Raw genomic sequence first — 16,696 nt, forward strand, 5'->3', positions numbered from 1 at the left:
AACTCTCCTGTGTCCTGTGATGTACTCTAAGAAAGGGATTTTACAGGTAAGCCAAAAATCCAATTTTTCTCACATTTCAGTGCTGTTTCATTGAAGATGCTTTTACAGGTGTTTAGGCATACACATGTGAACCTGCATTTAATTTTTTAAATGCACACGAGAGTTCTTCTTTACAGGCTAATTCCACCTTCTCAGCATGTTACATGTTCTACCCATATTTATGGTTTAACATATAACATGTTGCTAACCAAACCAAACCCCTAACCTCTGTATGGGTAAGGAGCTGTATGAGCCAGGCATTACACCAGTAATTCACTGATCCCTGCTGCAATGCTTTGCAGGCTGCTGTGTCAGGGCCAGTTCACAGCACATACAGCTGCGTGCAGATGTTTTGCTGGTATTTGGCGGTGTATAGCTAGAAACATTTTTTAACAGTCCATTATTTAAAAAAATAAATAAAAAGAGTGTACCCCACAGTAAATCCAGCGTCAATTAACATGAACAACACTGCCCACCTGGAAAAAAAAAATTTTGTTTTTTTTTCATTTGGTGTGTGATTCCCTTACAAATCCATACCAGACCTAAGGATCAGGAACAGATTTTGGGGGGGGGGAGGACTCCAAGCCATTTTTCTTTTGTTTTAATGTCATGGGGTTCCCCTTCAAATCTAATCCATACCAGACCTGAAGAGCTGTTTTTTTTCTCTCAAAGTTTAATTGTTGGAGATTCTTTTGTTTTACATTCAGCTGTCAGCAGGAAACTCTGCTGACAGCTGATGAGTAATCCGTTGTTAAGGTTGTGGCCAGCTTGCCGACCCGCTCCTTGACAACCAGCTATTTATTGGTTGGTAAGGACACTGGCAGCCTCCGCTAAGACAAAAAAAAAAAAAACCCCACTGGAACCCTGCTCTTAGCGTTTAGGAGCTTTTAGCTTTTTTTTTTTTGCTGGCAAATTGCTCCCAAAAATGCAAACAATATATATATATATATATATTTTTTTTCTTGCTCCTAGAAGATGAAGCTTCAAAAACACTTCTAGACTACAACAGTGTGCATGGACACATAGGATAACACTGTTTGCTTAATGAGGCAAAAAAAAAAAAAAAAACGCTCATCAGTAGCTGATAGGAGCTTATTTTTAGGCTAGTGTACCTGGAGCCTAAGAGATCATCAGAACTTACCAACTCAATGAAACATGAAATCGCACCAAGAGCTTACTTTGCAACTTGCATGCATGAAACTCAAGTCCACTGTTGGCGTACAAATAACATATTGGTTATTTTCCTCAGTTGTATTCAAGATTAGTGAAATAAAGGGAACTTTATTTTTAGAAGGTGAGGTCTGTAGCAAGGAGTTACTCCTTTTCACAGCTAATATGGAAAACCACTTTAGTAAGTCATTTACAGTTTTCTTGTAAACGATCACATTTAGCTCTTGCAGTTGGCTTTTTCAGATGTGATTGGTTGCGGTGTGCTTTTTTGCAGTGATGCTCATTTCATTATGTCATCAAATCCAATAATATTGAGTTGGATTACAGAAACAGCAATAAGTGTTTTTTTTTTTTATCTCATCTTGAGACAATGCATTGCCATCGTTTTTCTTCTTTGTAAAGCTCGCCCTCTAGTGGTGTGACCTGTTTTTTTTTTTGTGTGCGTTTTGTTTTGGGTTTTTTTTTCTTTTGTTATCACTGCAGTTTCCAGAGCAAATTTTGTTCCGTATTTGTTGTGACTTTTTTAAAGGCTTTACTGAAAATGTGAACAATATGATTGTTTAAATGATTGCATTTTAAAGGAAAACTCCTGTGAATATAAAGAAAAACTGTATTTTGTGTAATCTATCCATTATAAAAAATAAATTTTTTTTAATACATAATTATCTATCAATCAATGTATCTGTTCATACGCATGTTCTTCTAAAAGCATGCAATACTAAGGTTCTATTACAAGCACATATGTTATCTGTGCTTCCAACTTATCACCTCTATCTGTCACTGGAGCCTCAAGTTAAAAACTGTAGTTCAGGGAACAGGGTGCATATGTGCAAGGCCTCTGCCTTCCATCATTCAGCACTGGGTACCTGAGTAGCCAGGTGCCCTGTCCAAGTATTAGTGGGGGTCTTGAGCAGTGGATCAGGGTGATAGGGGTATGGTTAAAGCCCGATCCTAGGATAAAATTTGTTGTCTGTATACTTTTCTATAGAAAGTCTGAGAGATTTGTGATTCACAGGAGTGTGCGGACAGAATTACGAATATATAGGAGGTTAATCCCTTCACATATGCATTTTTCAACTGCATACTGCTAGTGTAGAATATTTTATATGTGTTAGAATTTAAAAAAAGTATAACTTAATTGATGAACTCTTATTATATAAACACTCACTTTCTGCCCCAGTTACAATTGTCAGCAGAGCAAGAAGTAAGGGCCAGCTCACACTAGAACATGGTGCAGGAAACCCACGTTCTTAGTGCGTTTTCCTGCACTGCATTCAAAACGTAGTATGTTTGCCTGCACCAGATTGCACCAGTAGTTCATGATCTACTTTTGGTGCAGTGCGATATGATGTGTTTTCAGCCCATTCAAAATGGATAGACTGAAATTGCACTGCACAGAATTGCATGTGGATTTCACAGGAACACACAGCACTTTCCTGTGTGATTCCCAGTGTGAACAGGCCCTAAGGGTGGAATCTGCCTTAAGGCCCCTTTCACACAGGGTGGACTCTGCCAGCAGATGCATGAGCGGACAAGGACACAACCCGCTTTCCTCTATGGGGAGGTCGGATGTAAACTGACCTCCTGTCCATTTACATTTGACTTTCATCCAATCCGCTAAACAGATTGGGAACAGATACCCCATCCGTCTATTTTTATCGATCGGATGCAGGCAGGTGTAGATGGACACATGTCCGCCACTCCATAGAGTGCAATGGAGGGTCCGATCGGGTCTGTCTGAAAAACAGACAGGCGGACCCAGTCGGTCCACCCGTGTGAAAGTGAACTAACAGACACACAGACTGCACGAAAATCCTAAACAAAGGTTTTAACTCTTACCCTTTATAATTTAAAAAAAGTGCCCAAACTGCAAGTCCTTGTTAAAGAACTTTTCCCTAACTTCCTGTCCTGGTAGCATGTTGGAAAGGGAGGGGTAATCTCCCCAATAGGGACACAAAGACCACTAACGTAAAATGACTGACAGATTTTCTAATCTGCTCCTACTCTATTGGAGTGTACAGCATAGATGAGTACACCCCTTTTGAAAGGTATGCTTTTAGTCAATATGTCAATGAACACAAGAACAATTTCCAAAATTTTGACAAAGCTGTTTTATAGAACATTTGTTTAGCTCATTACATTAAAGTAAGGTTATTAATATAACTTAGATTACAAAATCTTCAGTTTTACTCAAATTAGTTGATGCAAAAACGAATACAACCCACAACAAAAACTACTCCACCTAGTATTTTGTATGACCTCCATAATTTGTAAGGACAGCACCAAGTCTTCTAGGCATGGAGTGAACGAGTTGGCGACATATTGCAACATCGATCTTTTTCCAATCTTCTAAAAGACCTCTTTTAGAGCCTGGATGCTGGATGGAGAGTGATGCTCAACTTGTCTCTTCAGAATTCCTCGTATGTGTTCGACTGGGTTCAGATCAGGAGACATACTGACCACTGAATCACTTTCACCCTTTTCTTCTTAAGAAATGTAACAGTGGCCTTAGATGTGTGTTTTGGATCATTTTCATGTTGGAAAAGTGCTCAACGACCAAGGGCACGGAGTAATGGTAGCATCTTCTTTCAGTATAGAGCAGTACATCTGCAAATTCATAATACCATCAATGAAATGCAGCTCCTGACACCAGCAGCACTCATGCAGCCCCACAGAAGGACACTGCCACCACGTTTCACTGTAGGCACCATGCATTTTTCTCTGTACTCCATAAACGCCATACAGTTTTGAAGCCATCAGTTCCAAAAACATTTATCTTGGTCTCATCACTTCAGAGTACAGGGTCCCAGTAGTCTTGTTTTTTTGTTTTTCAGCATGGGCCCTGGCAAAGTCTAGGTGGGCTTTTTTGTGCATGGGCTTTAAGAGAGGCTTTCTTTGTGGACAATACCCATGCATGCCATTCCTCTGCAGTACTTGAACACAAAATATGCAGCGCTAAAAACAGAATATTAAAGTATGTAAGAAAGTGTACATGATATACGTGTGTAAATGAGCAGAAAGACTTGGTGCCGAAACCAATGATGTAAAGCAATATTGGATTAGAAAAAATTACATATAGTGACAATGGTGCCAAAGTCAATCTATCCGTTGGTGTTGCAAAATGATAAAATGATAAAAACAATCCGTGACATCTGTGGTATAGAAAGTTTATGTCGATTGCACTAACCAGATAGCGCAATTTATTGCGCATTGGAGTAATAAATTGTGCTATCTGGTTAGTGCAATCGACATTCACTTTCTATACCACAGATGTCACGGATTGTTCTTTTCATTTTGCAACACCAACGGATAGATTGACTTTGGCACCATTGTCACTATATGTACTTTTTTCTAATCCAATATTGCTTTACATCATTGGTTTCGGCACCAAGTCTTTCTGCTCATTTGCACACGTATATCATGTACACTTTATTACATACTTTAATATTCTGTTTTTTGCGCTGCATATTTTATGTTCAAGTATTTTATGAGGAGGTCTTTGAGGTTTTGCCTTTTATGCCAGCAGCTCCTTACCACTCACCAATATTTTTCACCCAGCGCTCGTTTTACCATTTTCCATTCCTCTGCAGTGTATGCCATATAGTGTCACAGGAAACACCCCAGTTTGGCTTTCTACTTCTCTAGCTAACTGCAGAGAACTTGCATGGTGATTTTCTTTAACCCTTTTCATCAGAAGACTCTCCTGTCAATATGTCAACTTCCATGGATGGCCTGGACGTCTCTGTGAGATGGTTGCAGTTGCATCTTTGTTAAATTTTTCTATCACTTTTGCTACAGTATTCTGACTGATGAGTAAAGCATTGCTGATCTTCTTATAGCCTTCACCTTTTTTTGTGTAAATAAATTATTTTCTTTCTCAGACCCTGTGACATGTGGTCCCATTGACAACATAAAAAGGGAAGGGGTTTTATTTATTAAGTAACACCCTTTTATAATCAACTGTCTGCTGGACACCTGTTTAATGAATAATTAGACTCACCTGTAGTTGAATTCTTGGTAATTAGGATTTTGTTGTCTAAAATTTAGCTTTGCTCCTAAGACTTTCATTGGGGTGTATTCATTTTTGAAAAATGGTCTTGAATTAATTTGTTAGGAAAAATATTTTTTTGTGTGTGCAAATTACCAAATCTTGTTTGCAATCAATGGCCTGCATTTGTGGTAGTAGTTTGTAGTATAGTGTCCCATAGAAAAGTCGATTCTGAAAGGAAAGTAAAGGTTTTCTGACAAATCTTTTGGGGTGTACTCATTTGTGCTGAGCACTGTATATGCTAGATTTATACTTTTAATATGGAGAATAATGAATTTGATTCGACTTGTACTTTATAACCTATGCATATTTATGTTTAAACCAATAACACATTAAAAGGTTGTAGTTACTGTGCATTAAATGTAATTGGTGTTCTCCGTTTGCATGTTATTTGAGCTAACCAAATTTTTGTTGGCTATAGATAATAACTGAAGTGAATCTGAACTGGACTAAAACGTTTCAAAACAATACTGCTAAAATTCAGATCACTTGTGGTTCCTGAAAGGACTAGTGCTAGACTTCTAAACAATCCCTATGTCCCTGTTAAGACCTATGGATATTGGGCCTAAGCTGCACATAGGGCTTTGACTTCTGCCCAAATCCTGCCCATCATTCAACTGTTAAAGTGGAACTGTATTCACCTCACAGATTAAAGCAGTCCTTCACTATTCTATTCTCTGGCACCACCATCGTCTCTGCCACTTCTTACCACGTCACTCAGTTCCTCCTATTGGGCAGCTATTTTTGATGTAAATCCTATGTATGTGTGTACATGTTACATTGTCCCTGGGACCTTGTTGCATTCTTAGCATTTAACAGGTATCGTGGATGAGCCATGGTGTACACTGCACTCCACTTGTGCTCTCTTTTAAAATTGCTAGGAAAGCAGGGGGACAGGGTTATCTTTTAGCAGAAGAGATGTGCAAAGCCTCTGTCAGGTTGACAATTGAGAGAGTAGAATATGTGTGATAAGCAAACTTATGCACTTCTCACGATATCGGTTAATACATTTTCCCATGTCCCTAAAAGGGACCAGGAGACCACGTGTTATAACAACCATAACAAGGGAATTTCTAATCTGAGTGTTGTGCTGGAGGAAGAGACACATGTCAGCCGTGTGCTCCTGGCAAAAGTTTGACTGGGGTAGGTCACCTCACCTCAAAATCAATGGCATCTGAGCAGGTGGACTAACACAAATATAAATAGAGAACAACAGCAGACCCGGGTTACACTCAGCTACTAAAGCATTCAAATCACATTTTAGAACACAAGGGGAATAGCTCCTATAGAACAACTCTGTTTGATGCCCCCACAAATGACAAATTAGGAAAAGTAATCAAATTTATCTGATAACATACAATTACTATGATTAGATTGAAGAGAATTTTCCAGTCATGGCACACTCATATATTCCAGAGGGGCATCTTCAGCTATGGAAGTCCAGTAGGAGAAGGAGGAAGTCCTGTTGTAACATAGAAGGGACAACATGCTCAGATTGTTGAAGAAACAAGTTGAGAATGGGTATGAGCAATGTAGGGCAGCGTGGGAGGAAGATGGGGGAAAAAAAAGCAACCATGGGTGGTATATGCTACAATCTTCGGGGGAAGGAAAAGAAGTCAAGGACCAAAAAAGCTAAAGATGTACTGAAGAACAGAATGTGTATTTATTTATGTCCCTCCAGATTTATAATTTGTTGCTTTCATTAGGTAGACATCCATCACACTTGGAGAACAAAATTGGTCTGATGATCTTGTTGAGAGCAATATAGTGGTTGTGCCCTGAAGAAGATCTGTACTGCTCAGGTTCTATGAGAGATAGGTCTATGGAATTTAAAGTGAATATAGTGTAGTCACCTCAAAACCCAGTGTAATTTATAGAGCGCAAATAGAGGTAAAGGTGAGTGAAGTTGACTGGTGTAAGTCTCATTGAGAACCAATGGTAATAATGTTACACCTCAATTGAATCTGGGCCTGGAAAAATCTGACCACAAGGGAAAAATCTGACCACAAGGGTGACTGAAAAGCCCAGTGGCCATGACTTTAAGGTCAGAACTACCAGTTGCTTCTGGTTTCTCCTTTATTTGCACATTGCTACATTGTTGTCTGTTCTGTTTGTCCTCAGTGCTGAGGTACAGCTGAGTGATGCACCTAAGAAATGCATTCTGTGGAGTCCACTGATATTGTAGGCGGCTTAACTTCCTTCAGCTCTTTGCCCAGGGCGCCTTCTGTTTGGAAGACTAAGGCCTGTACGTACTGTTTGTTGGGCAGGGGGATCATGATGTTGTGCAGGCTAAGGCCTAGTTCTATCTCCATACATGAAGACTCTGCTGACAGGGAAGTCAATTGGTGTGTATATTGAGGAGGATGCCAGGCTGGAGGTGCATGTCGCCACTGCTTGCAGTTTTTGTGTAGAGGAGGATTTCCTCTTACTTGCCACTGAGGTTGCCGGGGTGTCAACGCCAGGCAAACTTCTCAGTCATAGAGGATGTAGCAAAGTCTTATGGTGCAAAGAAGTGAATTAAATTTGAACATGTGGTTAGTTTGAACAGACCTTGGATTCTCCCTCTCCCAGGCATGAGCTGTAGGGTGCAGGGACATGCGATCACCATTTATTGAGATCTGTTTGCTCCTGAGTGCTGCATCCTACTCTTCTATTGCTTGGCCATGCCCCCCAACACCCATGAATTTGTTTGATCACTAGAATTTTCTTGATTGTGAATTCGTAACAGAACATCCAGGCTGTGGAATGTGTTGTGTACAGCTCTGTGGCTTCTGTGTTTTTGCTGACCCTGCCCACGTGTGATCTACCCGTTTAAGCAGAACTAAACTCTTCTATCCTTTACAGCCAAGGAAGCTGCCATCTTGATCTCTGTTTTATTTGTAGTTGCCATTGTGCTGCACATGTGCTGTGTAAATCTCGAAGACTGAATGGATAGATGTGCAAGTTGTTTGGCAGAAAAACGGCTTCCTTATATATGTATTTACATGTGTCTTCAGAATTCAGCTTTTACTTTTATCTTTCTTCCCTGAACCAAAGACTTAAAAAAAAGTCTAAAAAAGTTAGTGGTTCAATTGATTCAAGTAGTTTTTTTTTCAGTGACAGTGTGATTATCAGACTTCATAGAGCTTAACACATTTTTATGTATATGTAATGCAGGTTATCTTTACTTAGATGTGGTGGCTGAATGCTGTTTTTTTGTTTTTTTTTGTTTTTTTCTTCTGTGATCCTGCCTCACAGCACTCATACTGTTCTAGGGTGACACCTGTACTGTGTCTATGAGTAGCAGCATGGTTACCCTAAAAAGGAAGTGTGGTAGGACTACATAACACCTCTCCCTCTCTATAACGTAGGGGGAGGTGTTTTGTAGCCAATGGACATAGCTGGGAACAATGCTAACTAACAAATGTCTGTGAAGGAAGAGAGCACAGGAAGTTATCAGCTGGATGAACAGCTACAGAATTTTTTTTTTTTGCAGTTTTGCTATGTTTAGCAAATATAACAAAATGCTTTCAATTGTTTATTTACCAGACCATAAAGAAGTAAAACTAAAAAGAGAAATATATTATTAAAATTTCAAACTTTAAGCATAGAACATCAGAGCATCTTGTAAGTTCTTCAGAAAGGTGTATGGAGGGATAATAACATTTTCAGTGGCAACAAAGAAGCTGTTGACCAGCACAGAGTTACCCCACTTACAACCATCATACCTCATTTTTTGCTAATATCCTCATGAGAATAGATGGGTCTTCCTCAGGTTTGTCAGATCCCCAGGATCTTCTGTCCCAAGGACCTTTGTTCCATTCTATTTCATGGTCACTGGCTTTTAAGGCATATCTGTTTAAGCATTTTTTTCATTTTTTGTGTGTGTGTGGTTTTTTACAAAACTAACAGGTAGGAAGGCTAGTAATGTAAATGGAAGACATACAGTACTTCATGTAGTGTGAGTCTTGGGGCTTCCACCCTAGGACTTTCTGTGTGGGACAAATCCTTTCTTTCCTGCAACTGGGTCTGAACGAGCATTTGGCTCTTAGCTTTTACAAGAGCCAGGTATCTGTCAGGTCTGTCTTGTTTCAGAGACCGTTTTTAACTCAAATTGAATCTTTGTAGAGGGAGTCTCCCATATAGCTCCTGCCCTTCATTCCCCAGTGGCTTCATGGGGTCAGAGCCTAGTTCTCTTTGTCCTTCAAAGATCACCAAGTGAACCCATTATACACATTCCTCTCTCTACTGTTGCCCATAGGGTTATGTTTCTTTTAGCCATCACCCCTATGTTTCCTCCTTGTGTAAAGTAGTTTTTTTCCTTTCAACTTAACCAAGACATTGTTCTTCTATCCCTCTGTCTGGCTACAGTTCACCAAAAGAACCTTTTTTTTACGTTGTTTGGATGTGGTTCAGGCTGTGAGAGTTTATCTCTCAGCCACCGCTTCTTCAGGAAGACTGATTTAATTTTGTACTCTGTAAGGCTATGTCTCCTTCCTGGTCCACCATCTCTAGGTTACTCATGCAGACCATCATCCAAATGTATGGTCTTGTGGAAACACATTCCTCTGAAGGTGCACTCTGCCTTTTTTTGGCATTATGCAACTTTTCCCAGTTTGCAAGGCTAAAGCCTGGGCTTCTGTTTTTGTTTTCTGTGTTCTACCAGGCGGATTTTCAGGCCTTATTCAGGCCAGCTATGGGCATTGGATTCCTCAGGCAGCTATTTGAGCTTCAGGCATTCCATAGGTTTCTGTTGTTTATCCTTGGGCTTGTTAGACTTTGTTGCTATGTTGCTCACTCCTCTTTTGGACTTCTTTTGGATGTCTCAATAATCTAAGAATTCCTGTGTCTGTCAATGGACAAGAAAGTAGGATTTTTTTCTACTTACCATAAAATCCTTTTCCTGGAGCTCATTAAAAGACACAGGTTCCCCTTTCTGTTTTTATTTTCATGCGCTCAGTACTACTTTGCTACAAAACTGATGCATAATGGTTGTGGTCAGGGTTATCCTATGCTGGCCAATGGCTTTTTTTGTTGTTCGTGTCCTTTTCTCCTGTAGATGGGAGTAAAACCTGACAGTCTAGGAGTTCCTCTGTCTCTATGGGAGAAGATTGTAGTGGGTCCCAATGCTCTGGTAATTGGATGGATAGCTGTCTTACTACTTCTAAGTTTTAATGAGCCATTTATTCATCTACCCAGCCATAAGTCTTAATAGTATGCCAAAATAATCATAAGCCAAAATGACAAGTGTCCTTTATGTTTTAGTTTTTTCTTTGGTACACTACAAACATCTAGTAAGCTATACTGGTACATTTAGCTTTGTGTTTTTGATAGTAATGTGGATAAAATAGACATGTGGATAAAATATGTTTTCTACACTTGCAGATTGTCAGACCCGTCACCGTGGTGCCTACTATCCCAGGGATTCCAGGCCCTTCATCTCCACCACCTGTCCAGTCAGAGGCAAAGCTGGTAATGCATTTTCTTTAATCTTGTTACTTACTATTGTTGACAGGGTGTAGATTAATTACACGAATGATGTATTAAACGGTCAGTCCACCTAAAGTGAGATTTCAAGTTTGGATGGCAGCTGATCAGTTTGATCACTCAGTAACTCCTTATAGCCCGTAGGGGCTTCATTGGTGAGATTTTGACATGGGAGGTTGTGGCTCCAGCCACTACTGGAATCGATACATAACCACTAAATCATAGTCTGTATGCAGTTGTGTCTACTTAGAAGTTACATTTTCATGGCTAGCTGGAATGTGTCTTTAAAGGAAACCTGTTATAAGAAACACAGGGATTGCCAATACTGATGTGCCTCTTAAAATTCTAGCGGCCTGGCCACTGTGCTGATCCTTTGGTTTTGGCGCTTTATCATCACAGACATGGAAGACAAAGCATTTGGGATGTCACTAAAGTGACTGTAAACCTCTACATATACCCATTGAAGTGACTAGCCTCAGGTGATACACAGAGATGAAACAAATCCTCCTACATAAGTTGTACCTGTTTGTCTGCAGCCATCTTTTCTCCACATTCATTTAAAGTCCAAAGCTTACATAGCTTTTTGGGCTTCCAGAGGCTGGGGTGGATATCTGATGTTACACACTGCTCAGCTCAGAGAGGAGAGCTGAGTGTAATCTGAGACCGGAGTGGAGGAAGGACACCACACACACACACACACACACACAGACACACACACACGGAAACATGCACAGCTGAGGCTGTCAATTACTGCCTGTGTACTTCCCTGACTTGAAATTCCTGCAGATAGCACAGGAACCAAACTGTAGACAGAAATCACGCTCAGTGCTTTGCATAACACAAGTACACACTATAGAAGGGTATGCCTTGTTCATTCATGTCTGAGGTTTACAACAACCTTAAGTGGCTGCATTTTGAGAAGGAGCACAATTGCAGCCCTAATGCTTGTATCATCACAGGTTTATTTTAAAGCCAAGTTCAGACTTTTGCGGTGAATTACTATGTGCACCTTATCATTCAAAATTATTGGGCTGCCAATGCACCACAATGGACGTTTAAGTACATACATTATTGCCCATCACACCACAATTTACAAATGGTTTAGGGCTTCTCACACAAGATGCTTTCAGGTGTGTTTTCTTTTTTTTAAATCCTGAACGCATGCAAAGTAAAATCAATGTTCCCATTCACCCTAGTTCAAACTGCTGCATTCAGTTCCAGTGCTTTAAAAAACTGCAGCATGCATTTTTTTTTTTTGCACCGGAATGCACGTAAATGCTAGCATACTCCTAAAATAACTATTTTTCAAGATATGAAAAAATGTGTGTAAATGTGCATGCAGTAGCACACACTGGGGGAGATTTACTAAAACTGCAGCACTCAGAATCTGGTGCAGATGTGCATGGTAGCCAATCAGCTTCTAACTTCAGCTTGTTCAATTAAGCTTTGACATTAAAACCTGGAGGCTGATTGGTTTCTATGCAGAGCTGTACCAGACTTTGTACTCTCCACTTTTAGTGAATAACCCCCACTGAATGAGGGGATTGTGGTGTTAACTACCCTTCACAATGCCTGGATCTAACTCTGAAGGACTGATTAGTTTGGCTGTGTTTCCTGTATGCATTTCAAGGCTTCATTTTTAATTTTGACTGAAATGTCAAATTTAAAGACATTTTGTACTTGATGCAAATTTTTAGTACTGCTGTATCCTTTTTCAATTTCCATATTAAACATGTTAACTAGCAATCTTTAACTTCTCTGATCAATAGCTATTAAGATTTCTTGGTAAAACTTTTTTTGTTGTAGTTTTGGCTGGAAAATCGATAGAAGCTTTGAAAGTTTTCCTTTCTGTCTGTGTCCTGTCAGAAGGAGTGAGGAAATTCCCCTTAGACAGTTGTCATGGGAACAGGTGTCCCCATTGGAATATTTATACTCTATTCCTCTTCTGGTGACCACTGTAACATTCCCTATCACTTTCCATACAAGCAACATTTTTTTATATTGTGTCTATTTTATATAGATATATGGGCAGTTTTTTGTTTGGTATTTAAAGGCTAATTGAACCTTCTTAATTTATTACTGTAATGCAGTCAGGTTGCACATACACTGATAAATTTGACTTTTTTTTACCTTTTTTTATACAGGTAAGTGCTGCAGCAAGGGTTTGTATAGCCCCTATACTACTACTATATGGGCAAGCCGGCTTTTGTCTCTCACATAGAAGCTCCTCCGCGTTCCTTCTCAGCAGAGCTGTTGTATAGAGCAGAGTTCAGTGGGTTGTGTTGGAGAGCTGGGATGTTGCTCATATGTGAGAGCTGCCAGCACAGCTCTTTTACTCTTGCTGCAGCACTTTACTGGTAACAAAAAAAAAAACAGGCAAATTCATTCCTGTTTAATCAGCCTGACTAAAATTAGATGTGCTTAATGAATTATAATTATATACCTACTGATCAGCCATAACTTTGTAAGCGCCTACCTCATATTGAATAGGTCCCCCTTTTGCTGCTAAAACAGTCCTGACCAGTCGAGGCATGGACGTCTCTGGACCTTTAAAGGTATGCTGTGGTATTGGGCACCAAGCCGTCAATAGCAGATCCTATAGGTCCTGTAAGTTGTGAGGTGGGGCCTCCATGAATCAGGCTTGTTTTTCCAGCACATCCCATAGATGCTCAATTATATTGAATTTTGGAGAATTTAGAGGCCAATTCAACACCTCAAACTTGTTGTGTCCTCCAAGGTGAATTATCGTGCTCAAAGAGGCCACTGCTATCAGGGAATACTGTTTCCCTTATGGAGTGTACTTGGTCACTAACATTGTTTTAGGTAGATGGTATGTGTAACAGTAACATCCATATGGATGGCAGGACATGTGGTATCCATGTGGATACCTGTAGGTATATTTTCACATCACAAGTATTTTTGTGCAATTTAGTACAGTAGTGTTGGGATTCTATTTTATCACTATTTATGTTGGCACTATATATGGATAATAAGGATTGTCACTTATAAGTCACCTATTTATGGTGTACTTAGGTTACACCCTAGATTCATTATTTTGGGGGGTTCCACTGTTATATATGACTTTGAATTTTCATGTGCATTCTATTCTATATATTTTGAAATTTATATGCTCTTTTTGCAAAGTTTTCTGTTGTTTATGAATTTGTGATTTAAGGGATATATTATTATTAGTGCAGCACCAAATTATTATATTCAACAATTTTCCATTGTGGTATGTGGTAGGGTGTTGGCGGCTGTATAAAGAGATTGACATTCTGAGCACGGGAGGACTATATAGATATACTAGGATCCAAGGTTTCCCAGCAAAACATTGCCCAAAGTATAAGACTGTCTCTGTCCGCTTGCCTTCTTCCCATACTGCATCTCCAGGTAAACGACAAACACACACTCTGCCATCCACATGATGTGAAAGAAAACCTGATTAATCAGACCAGACCACCTTCTTCCATTGCTTTGTGGTCCAGTTCTGATGCTAAGTAATGACTAAGCACGTGTTCATGTGAAATGAGTCTACTGCTCCTTTGCCCTGCCTTGGAGCTGTCATGTTTTTATCATATTGCATGTAAAGGATTCCAATAAAAGATTTCATCCACCACATCGTTGTTTGTGCGGCCAACCATTCTGTTTTTCCATTGCATCTGTGATCACGGATTGCTCCAGCACCTGCCTGCCTGTGGAGGGGGTTATACAGATTCGGCACTCACCTGGAGCGGATCTTTTGCTCTTTCAGTTCTGATGATCACATGCCCATTATAGGCAGCTTTGGCTGTGGACATATGTCAGCATGGGCATCCTGACAGGTTTGAGGCTACGCAGGCTTTTTTCAGCACATCAACTTCAGGGACAACATTTTTACTTACTGCCCACTGACTATCAGATGCCCTTGTAACGAGATAATCAATGTTTATTCACTTAACCTGTCCATGGTTATAAAGTTATGGCGGATTGGTGTGTGTATGTATACCTGCTCCAAGCCTTTTTGACAATATTCTCTTTCCTCTAGCAATATAATTTTTACCTTGACCAACACTAAACAGCAAAACCAAAATTTAAAGAGAACAATCTTGTACTAAATTGGCCCTGTAGGGTTTTATATAGGCTGCGGCTGTGCTCCCTGGTGTTATAATGTGAATGCACTTATGAAAGTGGTTATCTTGTTTGTCAGATCACATCTTAAGAGGTATTGCTTGTAAATCATAATTATTTAGTTATATATATTCATATTTTCAGTATCCTGCTGACTAGAGGAAAACTGTAAAAGACAGAACTGTAGTGCAGTTTATTCCTGTGGCCATATGTAATGCAAATGAGTAACCATGGTAACTAATGCTTGGCCACCTGAGGTATAAATTGACATAGCTCAGTGTGCTCTATGATGGTGACATGAGAAGGGATGTTTCAGGGGAAAATATGAATATGTATTATGCATGCTGACCCTACATCAGCTGGCTTTTGCTGAGCTTTCATTTTGATGTTGTCAGTCACAATTCCCAAAGCACAGGAGATAATGGATGCGGATCGCTGAATCATTGTGATCACTGTAAAATCCCCATCTGATGGCAGATCTCATTCCTGCAGTCATACCTGAATATGATGCACTAACGGTGCCTTTGCCCATACTAATTACATACAGAACATTAGATCATTATTGCACAAATCTGTCAATAACTGGGCTACATATGGCCCACCCTGATACTTAAAATACATTATTGCATATACTCACCAGCCACTTTTATGTACACCTTGCTACCCAGTGTGGTCTTCTGCTGCTGTAGCCCATCTGATTCACGGTTTGACATGTTGTGCATTCAGAGATGGTATTCTGCATACCTTGGTTGTATCGAGTGGTTATTTGAGCTACTGTTGCCTTTTTATCATCTCGAACCAGTCTGCCCAATGTCCTCTGACCTCTGAAATCAACAAGGCATTTTCTTCTCAACTGTCTCTCACTGGATATTTTCTCTTTTTCGGACCATTCTCTGTAAACCCTAGAATTAGTTGGGTTGAATATCCAAGTAGATCAGCAGTTTTTTAAATACTCAGATCAGCCCGTCTGGCACCAACAACCATGCCACGTTCAAAGTCACCTAAATCCTCTTTCTTTCCCTTTTGGATGGTCATTTTGAACTTCAGCAAGTCATCTTCACCACGTCTAGATGCATTAATGCATTGAGTTGCTGCCATGTGATTGGCTGGCTGAATAGCAATATGTGTTATCAAGCAATTGAACAGGTGTACCTAATAAAGTAATAAATAAAGAATGGCCATTATGGTCAAACACAGGCCATGTCAATATATGCAAACCAATTCACGTGGCTTTCTGCCATGTGAGGTTATCCAGTTTACTTTACATCACAGTAATGTACAGCACTTTGTTGCTACGTGAACCCCTCCTTGGGTGCTTACATAATCATCCATTATATGATAGAAATGGTATGTGTGAAAGGGATTGGCTCTTCCCAGGTCTTTTCCCTTTATCTATGGAGCCCCTAGCAACGTTCATTCACACTAATTCAAATAACCACGTTCTGTGAGAGGGGGCATTGGAGGAAAAGTTATCCGTATACGCAGATGGTGCATTGGTGTACATGATGCTCAATCTTCCATGACGACCATCCTACAGACCTTTTATATTTTTGGACACTTCTCGGGTAGTAAGATAAACTGGTCTAAATCTACACTTTTCCCTTTTAGCTAAGCATGCGCAACTGCAAGCAGGTCCTACCCCTTTGCAGAGTTTTAAATATTATACAGGATTTATAAAACACCAACTGTCTGCACAGTTAGGAGAGTCCTGCTTGTGAGAACTTACAATCATATAGGGAGGGGCAAGGGGTAAAAAAGGTAAGAACTGTGAAGGACGAGCTGATGGAAGAATGAAAAGTTCAGTAGTTAAGTGGAGAAGGGATAGACGTCTCTGAAGAGGGGAGTTTTCAGGGATCATTGGAAGAA

General features: G+C 39.9%; 1 protein-coding gene across 3 annotated transcripts in view; it reads left to right on the top strand.

Moving 5' to 3' along the window:
* ATF2 (activating transcription factor 2) overlaps positions 1–16,696 on the top strand; it is a 159,638-nt gene that overhangs the window by 45,945 nt on the left and 96,997 nt on the right. For all 3 annotated transcript variants that reach the window (XM_089690469.1, XM_089690471.1, XM_089690470.1), the window contains exon 8: positions 10,622–10,708. In XM_089690469.1, the coding sequence (XP_089546595.1) occupies positions 10,622–10,708 (87 nt within the window). The remainder of the gene's footprint in view (positions 1–10,621; positions 10,709–16,696) is intronic.

The sequence above is a fragment of the Staurois parvus genome, unplaced genomic scaffold (genome assembly GCF_062004578.1).
Source record: "Staurois parvus isolate SC_StPar_1 unplaced genomic scaffold, SC_StPar_1.0 ptg000530l, whole genome shotgun sequence".
Taxonomy (NCBI): domain Eukaryota; kingdom Metazoa; phylum Chordata; class Amphibia; order Anura; family Ranidae; genus Staurois; species Staurois parvus.